At 41.1% G+C, this 17,554-nt stretch overlaps 1 protein-coding gene across 2 annotated transcripts in view; it reads right to left on the bottom strand.

The window, feature by feature from the left end:
* The window catches only part of runx3 (RUNX family transcription factor 3), a 153,948-nt gene extending 151,337 nt beyond the window's left edge, over positions 1-2,611 (bottom strand). Inside the window, exons 1-2 of one of the 2 annotated variants that reach the window (XM_043717652.1) lie at positions 2,434-2,611; positions 2,089-2,219 (exon numbers count right to left, since the gene is read on the bottom strand). In XM_043717652.1, coding sequence (XP_043573587.1) covers positions 2,089-2,146 — 58 coding nt within the window. In that variant the 5' untranslated portion in view covers positions 2,147-2,219; positions 2,434-2,611. The remainder of the gene's footprint in view (positions 1-2,088; positions 2,220-2,433) is intronic. The other variant, XM_043717653.1, reaches the window with a different exon arrangement.
* Positions 2,612-17,554: the final 14,943 nt, after the last annotated feature.

The raw sequence follows: 17,554 nt of genomic DNA, 5'->3' as shown, positions 1-17,554 counted from the left end.
AGTGGAATGAGCTATTGGTAACTAAACTCTTGTAAATCCCACATGTCCGTTGAATTCTCTTTAAATCTGGAATGCTATTTAATTAAGTCTTTGCTTTTTGTGATTCTCATGCTCAACATAATGAACTGAAGTACTTTTTCAGAAAATGTAATTTGCATCAGAACTGAACAAAACACAATCAAGTTCGTGACATTTTGAATTTAGTGTAAATTTTTGCGAACCTTAAATTAATTTTCTCCATTTCCCTTTCTGGATTTTACCAGTAATGCCACCATTAGAATACTTCCTCTTTGACCAGGGTTTTTGGGTGGTTGAGGTAACAGAATCTTCACAGTTACTGACAACCAACCTTGACATTGGCTTATCCTTGTAATTCAAGCATAAAGCAGATTGCAAAAAGAAAGTAATGTTTTGTGAAACAAGTACTTTAGCATGCTTTTTCACAATGATTATCAAGTGTGGTAGCTATAAGATATATACGGTAGTGAACTGAATATAACTTTAATTATACAAAAATCATAAAATGTCAGATACATCGATGGTATGAAGATGGCATCACCCTACCCTCTGTTCCTGTCTTTGACAGTCTATTTCTATTCTTTGTTTTCAAGTGGTTGCAATTTTGCTTTCATATTGCAGCAATGTTCAATAGTAAAATATGTTCGCCCTTTGACAAATGCATTCTCATACTCTATCAAAGGAAAAGAGTTCGAGGCTACAGTGATACACTGGGGAGAAATGGTTCAAATTAAGCTTGCAGAGCGAATTGCACCAATCAAAGTTATAATTGGCCTCTTGAGTAAAACAATTGCATGTTCTGAACCACAAGTTGAGAACAAAAGTTTAATTTTAAGAACCATGGCTTGAATGCATCTCTTTCACTGAGATCATAACTAGGTCTGTTCATAGAAAACAGTGCTAGGGCACTCGCTAAAGGTAACTGCCATACAACATAGGTGTCATTGCCAGAATCTCATCAGTAACACAAGGAACTGATAATAAGCTTCAGCATTCCCAAACAGAAAGTTTAGTTAGAACATGGCTCACAGCTGAAAAGCAAGGAAGCTGAAATTGGTACCTGAGATTTTCAAATGAGCAAAGGCATGTAATATTTCCATTTAATGAATATAATGTTCATGTAATAATTTTTATTTGAATTGCTCTTGAATATCCAACTCTTAAGATGGGTTTTGCTGTTGAGTAAATGACGACCCAAAAAAAATTTCCCACATTAATCTGTAAACCTATAAAAATTAATAAGCTTGTAAATGTGCAATGGGAATAAAATGCACTTTGCAAAGTGCCTCACACTTACCATCTCTGAAATGTAAATGAATATTTGATTGTTTAGCAATTTAGCAATTTAAGTCTGGTTTTGGCATTCCTACTAATAGAGAAAGAAAATGTAGCCCAGCCAATTAGAGTGCTGAAGACAGGGCTTCAGACAAAGTTTGAAATGAGGAAGTCAATGGTACAATTTGAAGAAAAGTTGTAATTTAACACATTCAAACTAAAGCAATAATTAAGTTTTGCTTTCTGGTCATCGAGGGCAAAATTCAAGATATGGTTACAGCTAAAACATTCCATCTAAATCCCTGAAAAGAACATGCCTCCCTGATAGATTCGGGTCATGGGATGGGGGAGGTTTGGACAATGGTGAACCATTTTTGCAAATAAATAGCTTTAGCCATATGGAAATGTTAGCTTTGAAAAAGTGATTAATCCTTGTGGTCAGTGCTGACTTTAAACTGCATCTGATGTGCTATAAGTTTATGACAAAGCAAAGAGTTGGAAAATAATGATTTGATCACTGTGCTGTTGGTCACATCTCCCACCCCTCTGTCTTGTGAAGCCACAAATCCACTCTTAAATGCTAAAGCTGTTGAAAACTTTAATTCACTTAGTCCGATACCAATGCGCTTAAGCATGTTGACTTGTTCCATTTCATTGTCGTATAGCTTGTAGCCAGTTATACATTGGAAAGCTGCACTGCACTGAACTTAATTGAACTAGTGATACATCTTCAAAAAGATTACTCTTAGACTGTGAGGTTTCCTGCCTTAAAAGACAAAAGAGACCTGTACTTACCCCGCAAGTAGGTCTGTGAATAGGTTGTAAATGAATCGAATATGCTGTTGGATGCCATGGTCCGTTGCAGATGATACTCTTGGTCCTTGTGGTTTTTTTCTTTTCCCTTTGTCACTCTTTAGAACGTTACACTGAAATAAGCAAGAGAAAGCAGAAAAATCCCAAAGGAAACTGAGTGTCTGTTTGTAACCAAGAGTCTGGGTTTATACTGCCACAGGAATGCTCAGCCACAAACTTTAGCAAGAGCTATATGCAGGAACTCGAAATAAAGAGCGATTATGAAGAAGCAGCAGCAGTCGAAGTCTGGCATCTCAATGAAGTCCCTCAATGGGGGGTAGCGCTTACCATAAATGTGCGGAGGTCCAGCTGAGAAGGGGTGGTGGGTGGCCTCTGCCTTAAAAAAAATAAACCCGCTGAGGTTCAGGTGCAGTCTTGAGATGTAGGCTGCACCGCACTTGTGGTTCTGTGGTTCAAAGTGAGGCCCGAAAGAGTGTCGGCTCAACCAGACTTCTGTGCCTGAAGAATCTCCAGCTAGTCACTTGCTCATTGGAAAACTGTCTCACATGGTACATGAGGTCATCAAACCTCTTTGTAAGTATGTGGCCTTTGCTATTGGTTCAGAGTAGGAGATTGGTGACCCCGTGGTTGCGCTACTCAAAATTGGTTAAATCACTGGGAATTTCTTGTGGCTAGCAAGTTGTGAGAGAAACGCCTGCATTAAATACTGTAGCTGCTGTGATAATATCAGATAATAATGATGCTCCGTTTTGATCTCATGCTTTTTTTTTCCTTTACTGGTTAGTTTCAGTCTGTGTGTGAGCTCTTCTGTCTTTGTGGCTGGCAATGTGTGTAGCACTCAACAGTCGTGGTTTCAGTCCAAACCCCCAGAAAGACAGTTGATGTTCTCAGAACTTAAGTTACTGATCCATATGTTTAAGTTCTATCAGCCCATGTGTTTTCTGACAATACAACACTATGTGACTGCAACATTTCTCAGCCATTTGTCATAGCTCTGTCTAGTTGAGGACGGGAGAGTGTGGATGAGCAAGGTTACATTTAACTATTTGTTCTTAGATTGAATAATTACGAAATGTGAAAATGGCAGGTTAAGATTTAGTCTGCACCTAATATTGGAGCACAGCGATTACAGTTGTGCTCCCCCAAATGTCCCTAATCCATGCCCAGTGCTATTGAGGTGGGCATTAAGAAAATCTCATGTTATCTCCTCATTTGCCTGCATTTGACCTGCACTGCCATTTTACTGCATGTTCAACAGGGCACCTAACAGCAGGCAAGGTTTATTTTAGGTTAGGAGATAGTTCGACTCCAGCTCTTGAAAGCATTCTTTGCCTCTATAATAGGTGCTGAACTGGCTGGAAGTGAGCTGCTGGTGACTGCTAGTTTTGCAATTGGAACCGGAGCAAGTGAAGTGGCGCAGTAGAGAGAACGTTCTGAGCTGAGCAAATGTGACACTAGAGGACAGTAATGGAAGCTAACTAGAGGAGACACAGTCCAAAATCTGGATGGTTTGGTCTTGAGGCAAATAGGATTGTTAGGAAATTTTCCGGTTCACTGAAGTGGCTACATGTCCTGAGCGGTAGCCTTTTCATTCTGCAGCAGTGGCTAAATGATTGATTTGGGCCTGGCACCAGCAAATGCAGATCAAAGGTGGCCACAAGGGATGCTGAGTGCTGAGGCAGCTGTTTCACTCCATTTATGTTGTTCACCATTACACCCACACTCAAGCATCCCTCATACATCATTCATACCAACTCAGGCCAAACATGCCCCTTCATCCATCTTCAATAGTTTCCATTAGCCTTCATACCAACCATGTCCCACCACTCATCCCCAGGCACCTTTGTAGCTGCTATGCCAATTTATTCTAATACATTCCCCACCCATTCCAATAGAGCCTGGAAGAATCTATGCCAACACATGGCCTTCCAATCATCCCCAGTTGAAATGTGGAGCTTACTCAAGGGGCAGCTACTGTCTGTCCTTGATAAGTATGCACCTGTCAGGCAGGGAGGACGTTGTCAAGTGAGGGAGCCATGGTTTACTAAAGAAATTGAAGCTCTTGTCAAGAGAAAGAAGAAGGCTTATGTTAGGATGAAATGTGAAGGCTCAGTTAGGGCGCTTGAGAGTTACAAGTTAGCCAGGAAAGACCTAAAGATAGAGCTAAGAAGAGCCAGAAGGGGACAGGAGAAGTCATTGGCAGATAGGGTCAAGGAAAACCCTAAGGCTTTCTATAGGTATATCAGGAATAAAAGAATGACTAGAGTATGATTAGGGCCAATCAAGTAGAGTAATGGAAAGTTGTGCGTGGAGCTAAAGGAGATAGGGGAAGCACTAAATCAATATTTCTTCTCAGTTTCACACTGGAAAATTACAATGATTCAAGGACAATACTGAATTGATGGGATTGAGGTTCACAAGGAGGTTGTGTTAGCAATTCTGGAAAGTGTGAAAATAGATAAGTCCCCTGGGCAGGATGGGATTTATCCTAGGATTCTCTGGGAGGCCAGGGAGGAGACTGCAGAGCCTTTGGCTTTGATCTTTATGTTGACATTGTACAAAGGAATAGCGCCAGAAGACTGAAGGATAGCAAATATGCAAGAAGGGGAGTAGAGACAACCCTGGTAATTATAGACCAGTGAGCCTTACTTCGGTTGTGGGTAAAGTGTTAGAAAAGGTTATAAGATATAGGATTTATAATCATCTAGAAAGAAATAAGTTGATTAGGGATAGTCAACATGGTTTTGTGAAGGGTAGGGTGTGCCTCACAAATCTTATTGAGCTCTTTGAAAAGGTGACCAAACAGATGGATGAGGGTAAAGTGTTTGATGTGATATATATGGATTTCAGTAAGGCGTTTGATAAGGTTCCCCATGGTAGGCTATTGCACAAAATACGGAGGCATGGGATTGAGGGTGATTTAATGGTTTGGATAAGAAATTGCCTAGCTGAAAGAAGACACTGGATGGTGGTTGATGGGAAATATTCATCCTGCAGTTCAGTTACTAGTGGTGTACCCCAAGGATCTATTTTGGGTCCACCGCTATTTGTCATTTTTATAAATGACCTGGCTGAGGGCTTAGAAGGATGGGTTAGTAAATTTGCGGATGCCACCAAGGTCGGTAGATTTGTGGATAGTGTCCAAGGATGTTATAGGTTACAGAGGGACATAGATAAGCTGCAGAGCTGGGCTGAGAGGTGGCAAATGGAGTTTAATATGGAAAAGTATGAGGTGATTCATTTTGGAAGGAGCAACAGGAATAAAGAGTACTGGGCTAATGGTAAGATTCTTGGTAATGTAGATGAACAGAGAGATTTCGGTGTCCATGTACATAGATCCCTGAAAGTTGCCACCCAGGTTGATAGGGTTGTTAAGAAGGCATACAGTGTGTTAGCTTTTATTAGTTTTGGAGCCATGAGGTCATGCTGCAGCTGTACAAAACCCTGGTGCTGCCACATTTGGAGTATTGCATACAGTTCTGGTCACCACATTATAAGAAGGATGTGGAATCTTTGGAAAAGGTTCAAAGAAGATTTACTAGGATGTTGCCTGGTGTGAAAAGAAAGTGTTACAAGGAAAAGCTGAGGGACTTGAGGCTGTTTTCGTTAGAGAGAAGAAGGTTGAGAGGTGACTTAAGTGAGACATATAGGGTAGTCAGAGGGTTAGATAGGGTGGACAGTGAAAGCCTTTTTCCTCGGATGGTGATGGCTAGCACAAGGCAACATAGCTCTAAATTGAGGGGTGATAGATATAGGAATGATGTTAGGAGTCGATTCTTTACTCAGAGAGTAGTAGGGGCGTGGAACGGCCTGCCTGAAACAGTAGTAGACTTGCCAACTTTAAGGGCATTTAAACGGATGAAAATGGAATAGTGTAGGTTAGATGGACTTTAGATTGGTTTCTCAGATCAGCGCAACATCGAGGGCTGAAGGGCCTGTTGTGCTGTCATGTTCAATGTTCTGTGTTCCTTTCAGCTCCTATGCCAACTTAGAGCCAAACATTGCACCCAACTCAACAGTATCCACTTTGGGCAGACCTCTGGAGGCATTCTGATGAAGCAAAATAAAATTCCAAGTATTCCTTATAGACTTCACCATTATAGACTGCACTTATTTTCGAAACTACACTCAATACATTTAAGGCCCCTCATATGCCTAATCCCTTTTTAAAATAATGTATTAATAACCACAAATCAAAAGCAGTTAATTCTTTAGTAACTGCTTAGAGCTTGTAAGCAAAATATGAACTTCCAGCTCCACCTCACCTCCACCGTGATAATGGCAGATTGTGGTAAAGTCAGGCAGTAATATTGTTATCCAAATTGCCCTAGGCGTTTGTCAACAAACTGGAGCAATTAAATCTACAAGCACAGATCTTTTTCAACTTACAGGCACAGGCAGAAAAAGGCTAATGACCTGTCGTGGGTGCCCATGGTCAGTGAAGCATCTTTGTGTGACATCTTATATTCACTACATCCTCAATCTCTCACATTGCTCAATGCACAGCCCTGCCTTCATTCACCCATCAACAGTCCGTAGGAATCAGAACTCAGATCTGTGATTCATGTACTCCACCTCATCCTGAAACACCTCCACCCTCATTCTCTATGTAACCTCAGCTATTCAGTTCTAGAGGACACATTACCCAAACAGAATGTGACACACTGACTGAAATTCTTCCTGCTCTCTTACAGGACAAGGTGATAGAAAATGAAGGGCAGCAGAGAAGAAGCTTCAGGGAACAGATGTGTCGGAGCATGTGTCGGAGATCCTGCTTTGCATCATGTGTCCAGCTGTGAGTGTACCCTTTGCACCCAGCATCATGGGGAACACTAGTAATGATGATATATTACTGCATTATCCCCCTTGTCAATACCCACCTCATCCTTGTATGAAGGTTAAACTGCAGATGGTGCAACCATAGACCTCTTGCTCTCCCTTCTTCCCTCACTGCAGCGAGAACTAGAACTGATCTGCTGCTGTATTATAGGTATTTACCTTTAGGTTATTTGCACATGATGAGGCAATAGTTAGGATTACTGCCATAACATGAGAACTAGACTTGGGTAATGTAGTGCCGAATGATTCAGTAAATGTTTATTATAGCTCTTAATGTGTACAATTATCACAGTCACAGGTACTTCAGTGTCTGGACTAGTAGTAAGCTGATTAGCTATAAGCAGTGGCACACTTTCATCAGCCTGTCATGCTTCAACTGGCCCCAGATAAGATGGGGTCCCAGACTTTTATACCATCAGATTACATGTTGTGATTTTGTGATGTTATCATGAGCATGTCTCTTTAAGGTATACTGCTAGCTGCGCGACATAACCCCCTTTATACAATGAAATAAAATTCTCAAACAAATATTCATGGCTGTACGTAAGCATTTGTTGTTGAATAGATAATTGTACAAACGTGCGAAAACAAAATGAACAAGATTATCGATTAAACTTTAATGTTTCGGAGGTTTGAGAACACATCCTGATCTGTGATCTTATACCCATTTGGAGAGGTACATGTTGTTCTTGTTTGCTCTTGGTTCACAACTTGATTGCGGTCATTCAGCATCACCACACAATCACAATTGGATTTGTCTTCTGCATTGTCTGTGCATGATTAGTGCATCATACATTGGGCTGAACTGACTTCTGTTCCTCTGTAATGTAACACCATGACCAGTTGCATCATGACTTTGTATAATCTGGATTGGTTGCATTTTTTTGCTGATATCCAAGTCTTCGTAACTGTATTTCTGTCTTGTGCTGTCTGGTTAGTACATACTTGTGGTAGATCTTTATCTGCTTGCTGGTCGCATAATCCGTTGTCTTTGAAGAGGAATGTCCTGTGTCTCAGAATGGCTTAACAATTGATTCGTGACTCCTCAGATACTGAAGCAGTCCGTGTTCAAATGCAACAATATCTGGACAATATCCAGGCTTGGGCTGACAAGTGGCAAGTAGCATTCGCACCACACAAATGCCAGACAATAATCATCACCAATAAGAGACACCCTAACCACCGCCCCTTGACATTCAATGGTATTACCATCATTGAATCCCCTACTGTCAACATCCTTGGGATTACTATTGACCAGAAGCTCAACTGGACTCACCACATAAACACAATGGCTACAAGAGCATGTCAGAGACAAGGGATACTGCGGCGCATGACTCACCTCCTGATACCCCAAAGTGCATCCACCATCTACAAGTCACAAGTTGGGAGTGTGATGGAATACTTCCCATTTGCCTGGATGGATGCAGCTCCAAAAACACTCAAGAAGCTTGACACCATCCAGGAGAAAGCAACCTGCTTGATTGGCATTACATCTACAAACATTCAATCCTTCCACCATTGGCGCTTAGTAGCAGCAGTGTGTACAATCTACAAGATGCACTGCAGAAATTTACTAAAGATCCTTAGGCAGCATCTTACAAACCCAAGACCACTTCCATTGAGAAGAACAAGGGCAACAGGTACTTGGGAATACCACCACCTGCAAGTTCCCCTCCAAACCACTCACCACCCTGACTTGGAAATAAACTGCTATTCCTTCACAGTTGTTGAGTCAAAATCCTGGAATTCCCTCCCTACCAGTCTAGTGGGTCAACCCACAGCAAGTGAACTGCAGTGATTCAAGAAGGCAGCTCACCACCACCTTCTCAAGGCAAATAGCGGTGGGCTATCAATGCCCAAGTCCCACAAATGAATAAATAAATACAATTGATTGCTGAGCAAGGTTTTTGCACTTGGCTTGTGAGGATAAGTTGTGCTGTGTGTAGTAATCTCCTCTCCATTGGTAGTGCATGAAAATGCAGTGATAAAATGTGAAAATTTTGTATTGTTATTTTACTCTTGATGATCATTGAGTTGATATATACCACATGTTCATCTAGGCCATTTGAGTGTTGATAGTGGGGTGACAATGTGTTATAGGTCATCCTCACTTAGTACAGATGTCTTGAAATAGTTTGCTTGTTAATCATTTTCCATTGGGAGATATTACTTTTTTAGGTACAGCAAAGAAACCAAAATATAACACTCATAATGACAGGGATGGTTGCATTCATTGTTTTGCTAAGCCAGCAAACCATCAGGAGAAATAATCTGTCACAGGGTTGTAATATTCCCAATGCACTGTGAATAGACCAGTTGCAATTTTCAGCCAAAGAGTGGATGGAACACTGTGGATGTCAAGACTTCCTCCATTGCTGGGGTTAATACATTTGGCATGTCTCACTAGCAACACAAGTCATTGAAAATCCTGACTCATTCCTGGCCAGTACATGTGCTAGCTGTCTCATGTATTCAATACCTATATGTCTGTAATCCAATCTGGGCATGATATCTTTGTGTAGCACATTGAATACTGGGGCTTGTTTGTCCTTGAAATTCATCTTCAAGTCATAGAGATGTCCAGCACGGAAACAAACCCTTCAATCCAACTTGTTCATGCCAACCAGATATCCCAAACCAATCTAGTCCCACCTGCCAACACCTGGCCCATATCCCTCCAAACCTATCCTACACATCTAAATGTCTTTTAAATGTTGCAATTGTACTAGCCTCCACCACTTCCTCGGGCAGCTCATTCCACTTTCTGCGTGAAAACGTTGCCCCTTAGATCTCTTTTATATCTTATCCCTCTCACCCTAAACCTATGCCCTCTGGTTCTGGACTCCCCCACCCCAGGGAAAAGACCTTGTCTGTTTACTCTATCCATACTCCTCATGATTTTATAAACATGTATAAGGTCATCGCTCAGCCTCTGACGCTCCAGGGAAAACAGCCCCATCCCATTCAACCTCTCCCGATAGATCAAATCCTCCAACCCTGGCAACATCCTTGTAAATCTTTGCTGAACCATTTCAAGTTTCACAACATCGTTTCAATAGGAAGGAGAGCAGAATTGCACGCAATATTCCAAAAGTGGCCTAACCAATGTCCTGTACAGCCGCAACATGACCTCCCAACTCCTGTCCTCGATACTCTGACCAATAAAGGAAAGCATACCAAATGGCTTCTTCACTATCCTATATACCTGCAACTCTACTTTCAAGGAGCTATGAACCTGCTCTCCAAGGTCTCTTTGTTCAGCAACACTCCCTAGGACCTTGCCATTAAGTGTATAAGTCCTGCTAAGATTTGCTTTCCCAAAATGCAGCACCTCGCATTTATTTAAATTAAACTCCATCTGCCACTTCTCAGCCCATTGGCCCATCTGATCAAGATCCCGTTGTAATCTGAGGTAACCTTCTTCGCTTTCCACCGCACCTCTAATTTTGGTGTCATCTGAAAACTTACTAACTGTACCTCTTAAGCTCACATCCAAATCATTTATGTAAATGAGTTATATCTTCACCTTCAGCAGTTGCTAACTGCAACTGGTTCAGGCCAAAGTGTAGACAGATCCACTTTGAGAATGTCTTCAACTTCATTGTATAGAGCATCAACATGTAGGTCAGAAGAAATATCTTGGTCTTTACATAGGACAAGTAATCTGCTCAGCATGTCCGATATAATCTTCCAGGTATCTGGGGTTTGTATCTGATTTTAAAGCCATATCCTTGCACCTTGAGAAGTAAACTATGCAAATATGGGCGCATTCATTAGTGGTTTGCCGCAAATCAAGTCTCATGGCTAATGATCAATTCCAATTGTACACTTCTTCCTGAGTAAGTAAGTCTGAAATTGCTTGATGGGAGAAAGGACGACTGCAAATGCTGGTTATCAGAGTCGAGAGTGTGGTGCTGGAAAAGCACAGCAGATCAGCCAGCATCCGAGGAGCAAGAGAATCGACGTTTTGGGCATAAGCCCTTCAACAGGCTTCCTGATGAATGGCTCCTGTCCGAAATGTCGATTCTCCTGCTCCTCGGATGCTGCCTGACCTGCTGTGCTTTTCCAGCACCACGCTCTCGATTGAAATTGTTTGATGCCAAATACCAGAAATAATCTCTCAAATTCAGTACTGGAGCAGTTGGTTGGTCCAGGTGACAGGATTAATTAATAACAAAAAGCCTTTTGTCTTGCAAAAGACTTAAAGCTAAGGGTTTTTGTGATGCATGTCATTTCAAAATTCTGCCTTTTCTGGAGTTGTTATATTGTAGTGAAAGAAGCTGCTTGACAGAATGAAAAATATACTGGTGGTCATCTTACCACATGTAAGGGAAATCCTTCTTGATCAAATATCTCAATGGCTGTACCTTTAACGCAAAGTTGAGCATATGTAATGAGAAGAAGTTGAAATATCTGAAGCAATATCACAGATCCTCTTTGTCCTATGGAGTCAGCATTCATTTGACATTCTCTATCTTAACTGCACATACCACATTCTTGGACAGAGTGAATGGACCCAAAACATTTTATCTGATTGATGTTGACATGGCACTTTTGCAATTAAATGGCATTGTATTGCTATCACTGCTCAAGGCTGCCTATGTCTTCCCCATGGCCAAGATATTGTTCACTATGCAAACACAGTCAATTTTTTTTTATTAATCCTATCCATGAGCTGCTGGAATAGGTCTTGGCTCATTGATAGCCGAAATATCATCTAACTAAATGGTTGAACCAGTAGCCATGCTTCACAACTAGTTTAGAAAAGAACCTGGCTATGGAAAATTTAGGATGTTAATTCTTCCAGCATGAGCAGTTTCTGTATCAGACAGTGTCATAGACATATCATATGTGGGCATTTCTTCGGTACCATCTTTCTTTAAGACACAAGTGATGGAACTACACCAGTCAATGTGCTGATTGCACTTCTGAACCATCTCATTTCATTTCATCTCATTTAATTCCAATTGCACCTCTCCTGAATGTGCATGCTGCATTTCCTTGGATGATCAATAATGACCTAAGTAAGTTTTTCCATCAGTTGTTGCAAGATGTTACAGCAGGGGTTGTAGTGTTCTTGTCTTGCACTATTGCACCGCCTTAACATTGCCAGTTGTGTCAATGCAGTCTTGATGCTGCTATTTGAGATAGTTGACCAATTCAATTTCATCATGGCTGGCATATTCCGTCACAGTGATTGTGGTTTTGAATCTCACAAATTGTGACAACACCAAGGACTGGGCATACTGGTAATTCCACCACTGGTGGACCATTGGGTATACCTATCAGGTATGAATTTTGGGAAGATAGGTTGAACTTGTGCATTCAAGCTGTAGTATGATTGTGCTAATGCATGGAATTGGTGATTGGTTATACATTGTGAGATGGTCTTTTGTAGGCTGAACACTGCAGAACCACTTGTTGAGGTACATGTCTTTTATAATGCAGCATGGTTATAAGTTTATACTTACTCATGTGTCAGTTATAGCATTTAGTATACTTTGCCTTGCCTTTTCAGGATGTAAAATGTTAGTGGTTGTAAAGACTTTTGATTACCTTATACTGTTGATATGGTATATAAGGTTGACAGTATGGAAGAAGGGCTTATGCCCAAAACGTCGATTCTCCTGCTCCTCGGATGCTGCCTGGTGTGTTGTGTTTTTCCAGTGCCACACTTTTCAACTCTCAGTATGGAAAGCTTGATTGTCTTCCAAAATTTGCCCTTTGTTCATTTGTCTGCAAATTTTGTTGATACTTTTGCATGTGTGCATGTTCTTAAGACTTGCCCTGCTGTCCGTGCTTTGGTGCTGTACTGTCCTGTTGGTCACGTGTGTTCTGTTCTGGTTTCTGGCTTGGCTTTTCGATCAAGATTTTACACCAGTGTCCTTTGGTGCCATATGCTTTGCAAATCTGAAAAGCGCAGGACAGCTTTTGCTACAGATCTCCTTTATTTTGTGCACTTTGCTGACTATAGCAATAGCATTGGTTGCACTTAAAGCATGTAAGTGATGTGGCCAGCTACTATAGCTTTATCTTGTTAGCCTTTATCTTCAAGCAGGGTGTCACTGGTGTAGACCTTCTCCTTATCCGGAAGATCCTTCCTGAAGGCTTTAATTGCTGTGGAGCTGATTACTATTTCAATTAGTGTCTTTGAGAGTTCTTCTTCAAGCTCTTTACTCCAGCATCTTGTGATAATTGTTGGAAAAAAACATTTACCTACGTCATTATCAATTTGCCTGCCTGCCTTCCCCTTTTTTTCTTTGGAGAGCTGCCACTGACCCCTCATCGTACAGCATGATAAATGTCAGAGTGGAAGTTCTCTAAATGTACTGTTCTGTAAATATCTTGTTTGGTTTAGTGGTGTCAACTGCTTTTGTAAATGCTCTGGCTGTCTTATATTTATATTGTTCATGCCTGTATCTACTTGTACAATAATGCAAAACAGAGACATAATAATCGAATCCCAATGTGATCTGAACTGACATTTGTGTCTTTTGCACAATTCTTTCTTCAGTCCATCAAAATGCAGACCAAACAAGCATTTGGTGAGATGCTTTATTTTACTGTAAGTTGAATATAGAAACAGACAGGTACAATCACACTCACTTAATTTGACACCTCAACTTAATACAAATTAAAAGTGCTGTCTTATTTGATTAGAGTTTATTCTTTAGTTTTTTTTTCATTCAGTGGGTATAAAGAGAACATAAGAACACAAGAAGTAGGAGCAGTAGACCATACAGAGCCTGCTCTGCCACTCAATATTAATCTTCTATATGTTCCTGATAGATGCCTATATCCTGTGTTTCACCATGAGGCCAACAATATGTGCACCTCAGCTTTGAATATATTCAATATGGAAGCATATGGGGGAGACAATTCCAAATATGAATTTAGCTGACTGCAGAATTAACTGTTTCATGGCATGAAATTTAGGAAAATACAGGGGGCAAATGTTGACAGCCCCAAGACAAGTCAGGGTATCGTAAAGAAGCCATTATAAACGAGAGTGTGTGACAGCTGCCTCAACGTTGGCTCAAGTCTGCAAGTGTTAGTTAGGAGAATTTAGCAGAACCCATCAACATGTGCCTTTGTTGCCTCCAGTGTATAGGCCAATGCCAAGCAGTCCGTCTTAGTTTTGAGTCTGCTGCTATTTATATTGCTTGTTCTCTGATCACATTTGTTGTTCTTTTCTGATTTTATTTGGTCTTCACTTCCTGCCAAATGCAATTCTCCCCAGTGGTACATTTAATTTCCAGTGGAAACATTGATCCCTCTAATTTGTTCATTTGATACAAGTGCTCCTTTCCCAGAACCTGTAGCATTACCCCAAGAATCTGAAACCTCAACTCCCCTTCCCCAAGCACCCTTGCCCACTGCCCTATTTTCGAGGCTGGCATTTATCTATGTGACATGCTGTTGGGTTTATGATGGTTCCAAAATGCAATAAATGTTATGATAAATAGTTGATTATTTTGCATCAATTAGGAAATGAGATATTCATTAACACTTTGACATGCTTAATTATCTCAAAAAAAATCTATTTGCTGAAAGTAGAATGAATAGTCTCACTTCACTGAGCTAGGATCAGAGTTGACCAGCAAAGAACAAAATCTGTCAGCGCAGAGGTTTGGTAAATTTCTTGCTGTTTGTCAAGGGTAGCCCATGCTGCTTATTTCAGTGCTGAATTTGAAAGATAAATGCAGGTTACAGGAAGATTTCCATCCTCCAGTTGTATCTATAATCCTAAAGGTGCTTTCAGTTAGTCAGGGTGCTTACCCAAACAGCAATAGAGCTTTGGAATATTACACAAAATATGACTATGGAATAGAGATTATTAATTCCATTACAGAGCATGCACATGGTCAGCAGGTACCTTAGATTAACACTTAAATTAGATTTAAATTAATTTATATGAAATATTTAAATTTGGTCTTTTCTTGCCTTCGCCAACAGAGAGACCCACCCCCTTTCAGGGTATTTTCAACTCTTCAGCATCAAGGTAAGCAATTTGTCTACAAACCTCCACTGTGAGAAATGAACCCATGTTTTCTGCTTTTACCATGACTTACCCTTTTTTTGATAATAACTTTGCTAATCAGGATGTGACACTCACTGGGAAATGCAATGCCTTTCAATGCTAGCATGCTGAGCCAGTAGAAACCCATATTTTGTAATTATCACAAAAATTAAGTTTTAGTGTTTTGTAGTGCTCAATAGGTTATGTTCAGTAACTGCCTGTGAGAGTTTCATTACTTTTTCAAGAAGGTGAACATTTACAAACTGTCCAAGCAGCTGGGAAAATAAGAGGCAAACTTGCTGCAGCTTGATCACCACTCCCTTTGAAACACAAGGAGATCTCACCATCTGACTAATTTCAGACTTCAGCAGATTCTGCTTTTCAAGGCAAAATGCAAACTAGTGATTTAAGGTAATTGAAAGATGCTGAATGCTCAGCAACATCACAATGCAAACAGCCAGAGTTCAGTGAATTCTCAACTGGAGGAGTGAATTTTCTGGGCAAGAGTTCTCTTGCTCTGTCACCATAATGTCAATGGATGTCTGACAGAAGTTCTGTACAGAGGAGCAGAATGGGAGATATTCCTAGAAAATTCATCCCTATTATGACGTTGCTCATCAATGAGAAAAAACTGTGCACTGCACGTGCTGCCATTAGCACATTCTATGTAAATTTTCCTCAATGGCTTGTGTGGCCCAGTGTATATGAAACTAGTCACCCTCTCATCTCGTGGGAAGATTTCTTGTATTAAAGAAAGTCTGGTTCATTGCAACTATTACAGAATCCCTGCCATGTGGAAGCAGGCCATTTGGCCCATCAAGTCCACACTGTCCCATCCAGACCAACCTCCCCCCCCACCCAATCCCTGCATTTTCCCATGGCTAATCCACCTAACCTACACATCCCTGGACACTATGCGCAATATGGCATGGCCAATCCACCTAACCTGCACATCTTTGGACTGTGGGAGGAAAACAGAGCACCTGAAGGAAACCCACACAGACACAGGAAGAATGTACAAATTCCAGACAGACAGTCGCCTGAGTGTGGAATTGAGCCCGTGTCCCTGACGCTGTGAGGCAGCAGTGCTAATCACTGAGTCATCATGCTGCCCCACTCTTCAACTATTTACATGTTGTAAGATTTTGGTGTACATTGTTACAGAGATTTATAGGAGGATCTGGTCTGAAGTCTGACTTCTTCAAGATCCTTTGTTATTCTCCCCACCAGTTCTCATGACATCTTCACAGGGGGTGGTGCTTATCATATTCAAACAGTATTGACTCCTTCAATTGCTCTCAGACCCATAGACAATATCTCCCTCTCTTCCCATGGCATTGTTATGATGCATTTGCAACCCTATTTTCCCCTCAAAGCCTTCACTTTGCATGTTCAGACAATCTGGAGGTTTTGCTATTTTCCCCAAACATGCTTTCTTTAGTCTTAGTAGAGTTAGTGTTTTTTTTAGATAAAAGGTAATTGTCTTGGGCTGTCTTCCTTGTGGTGTGATGTTCTCCTCTGAATGGGAGGATATTTAATTTCTTGTATGTCTTTCCTCCCTGCTAGAACAAAGAATCTTTTCTTTACAGTTTCCCGGTTCTTTGCACATTACTGGTTTCTTCTTAGTGATGGCTTCCATGGAGTTATATGTGCAACAACATCAATCTGTGCCAGTGGATTTTTGTTCTCAATTAATCTGTAGATCTGTACTGAAGTAGGTAGATTGGTTATCTTAAACAAAAACAGAAATGGCTGGCGAAACTCTGCAGGTGCGTGAACATCTGCGGGAAGGAAGTAGAATAAATATTTTGTGGACAATGACTCTTTATCAGAACTGGGAGGAGGTAGAAGCAGGGTGTATGGGATTAGAGATTATGTGCTGGGAGATTGTTGCAGGGAGGTCACTACATGAGACAAGGGTGGTGACAGTCATGGGCACAAGAGTGGGGGTTATGGTCCAGGGAGAGATAGGAGGAGGTGTCTGAGAGCTGGCACTCAGCCTCTACAATGTAGAGATCAGAACAAAAGACAAAAGTAGAAGACAGAGGGTGGTGGTGGAGGGTTGTTTTTCAGACCGGAGGCCTGTGACCAGTGGAGTGCCACAAGGGTCGGTGCTGGGTCCTCTACTTTTTGTCATTTACATAAATTATTTGGATGTGAGCATAAGAGGTACAGTTAGTAAATTTGCAGATGACACCAAAATTGGAGGTGTACTGGACAGTGAAGAGGGTTACCTCAGATTACAACAGGATCTAGACCAGATGGGCAAATGGGCTGAGAAGTGGCAGATGGAGTTTAATTCAGATAAATGTGAGGTGCTGCATTTTGGGAAAGCAAGCCTGAGCAGAACTTATAGATTTTATGGTAAGGGCCCAGGGAGTGTTGCTGAACAAAGAGACCTTTGAGTGCAGGTTCATAGTTCCTTGAAAGTGGAGTCACAGGTAGCTAGGATAGTGAAAAAGGCGATTGGTATGCTTTCTTTTATTGGTCAGAGTATTGAGTACAGGAGTTGGGAGGTCATGTTGCGGCTGTACAGGACATTGGTTAGGCCACTGTTGGAATATTGCATGCAATTCTGGTCTCCTTCCT

This window comes from Chiloscyllium plagiosum, chromosome 27 (genome assembly GCF_004010195.1).
Source record: "Chiloscyllium plagiosum isolate BGI_BamShark_2017 chromosome 27, ASM401019v2, whole genome shotgun sequence".
Lineage (NCBI taxonomy): Eukaryota > Metazoa > Chordata > Chondrichthyes > Orectolobiformes > Hemiscylliidae > Chiloscyllium > Chiloscyllium plagiosum.
The sequence above is the reverse complement of the archived record's forward strand: the minus strand, read 5'-3'. Positions and strand labels throughout refer to the sequence as shown.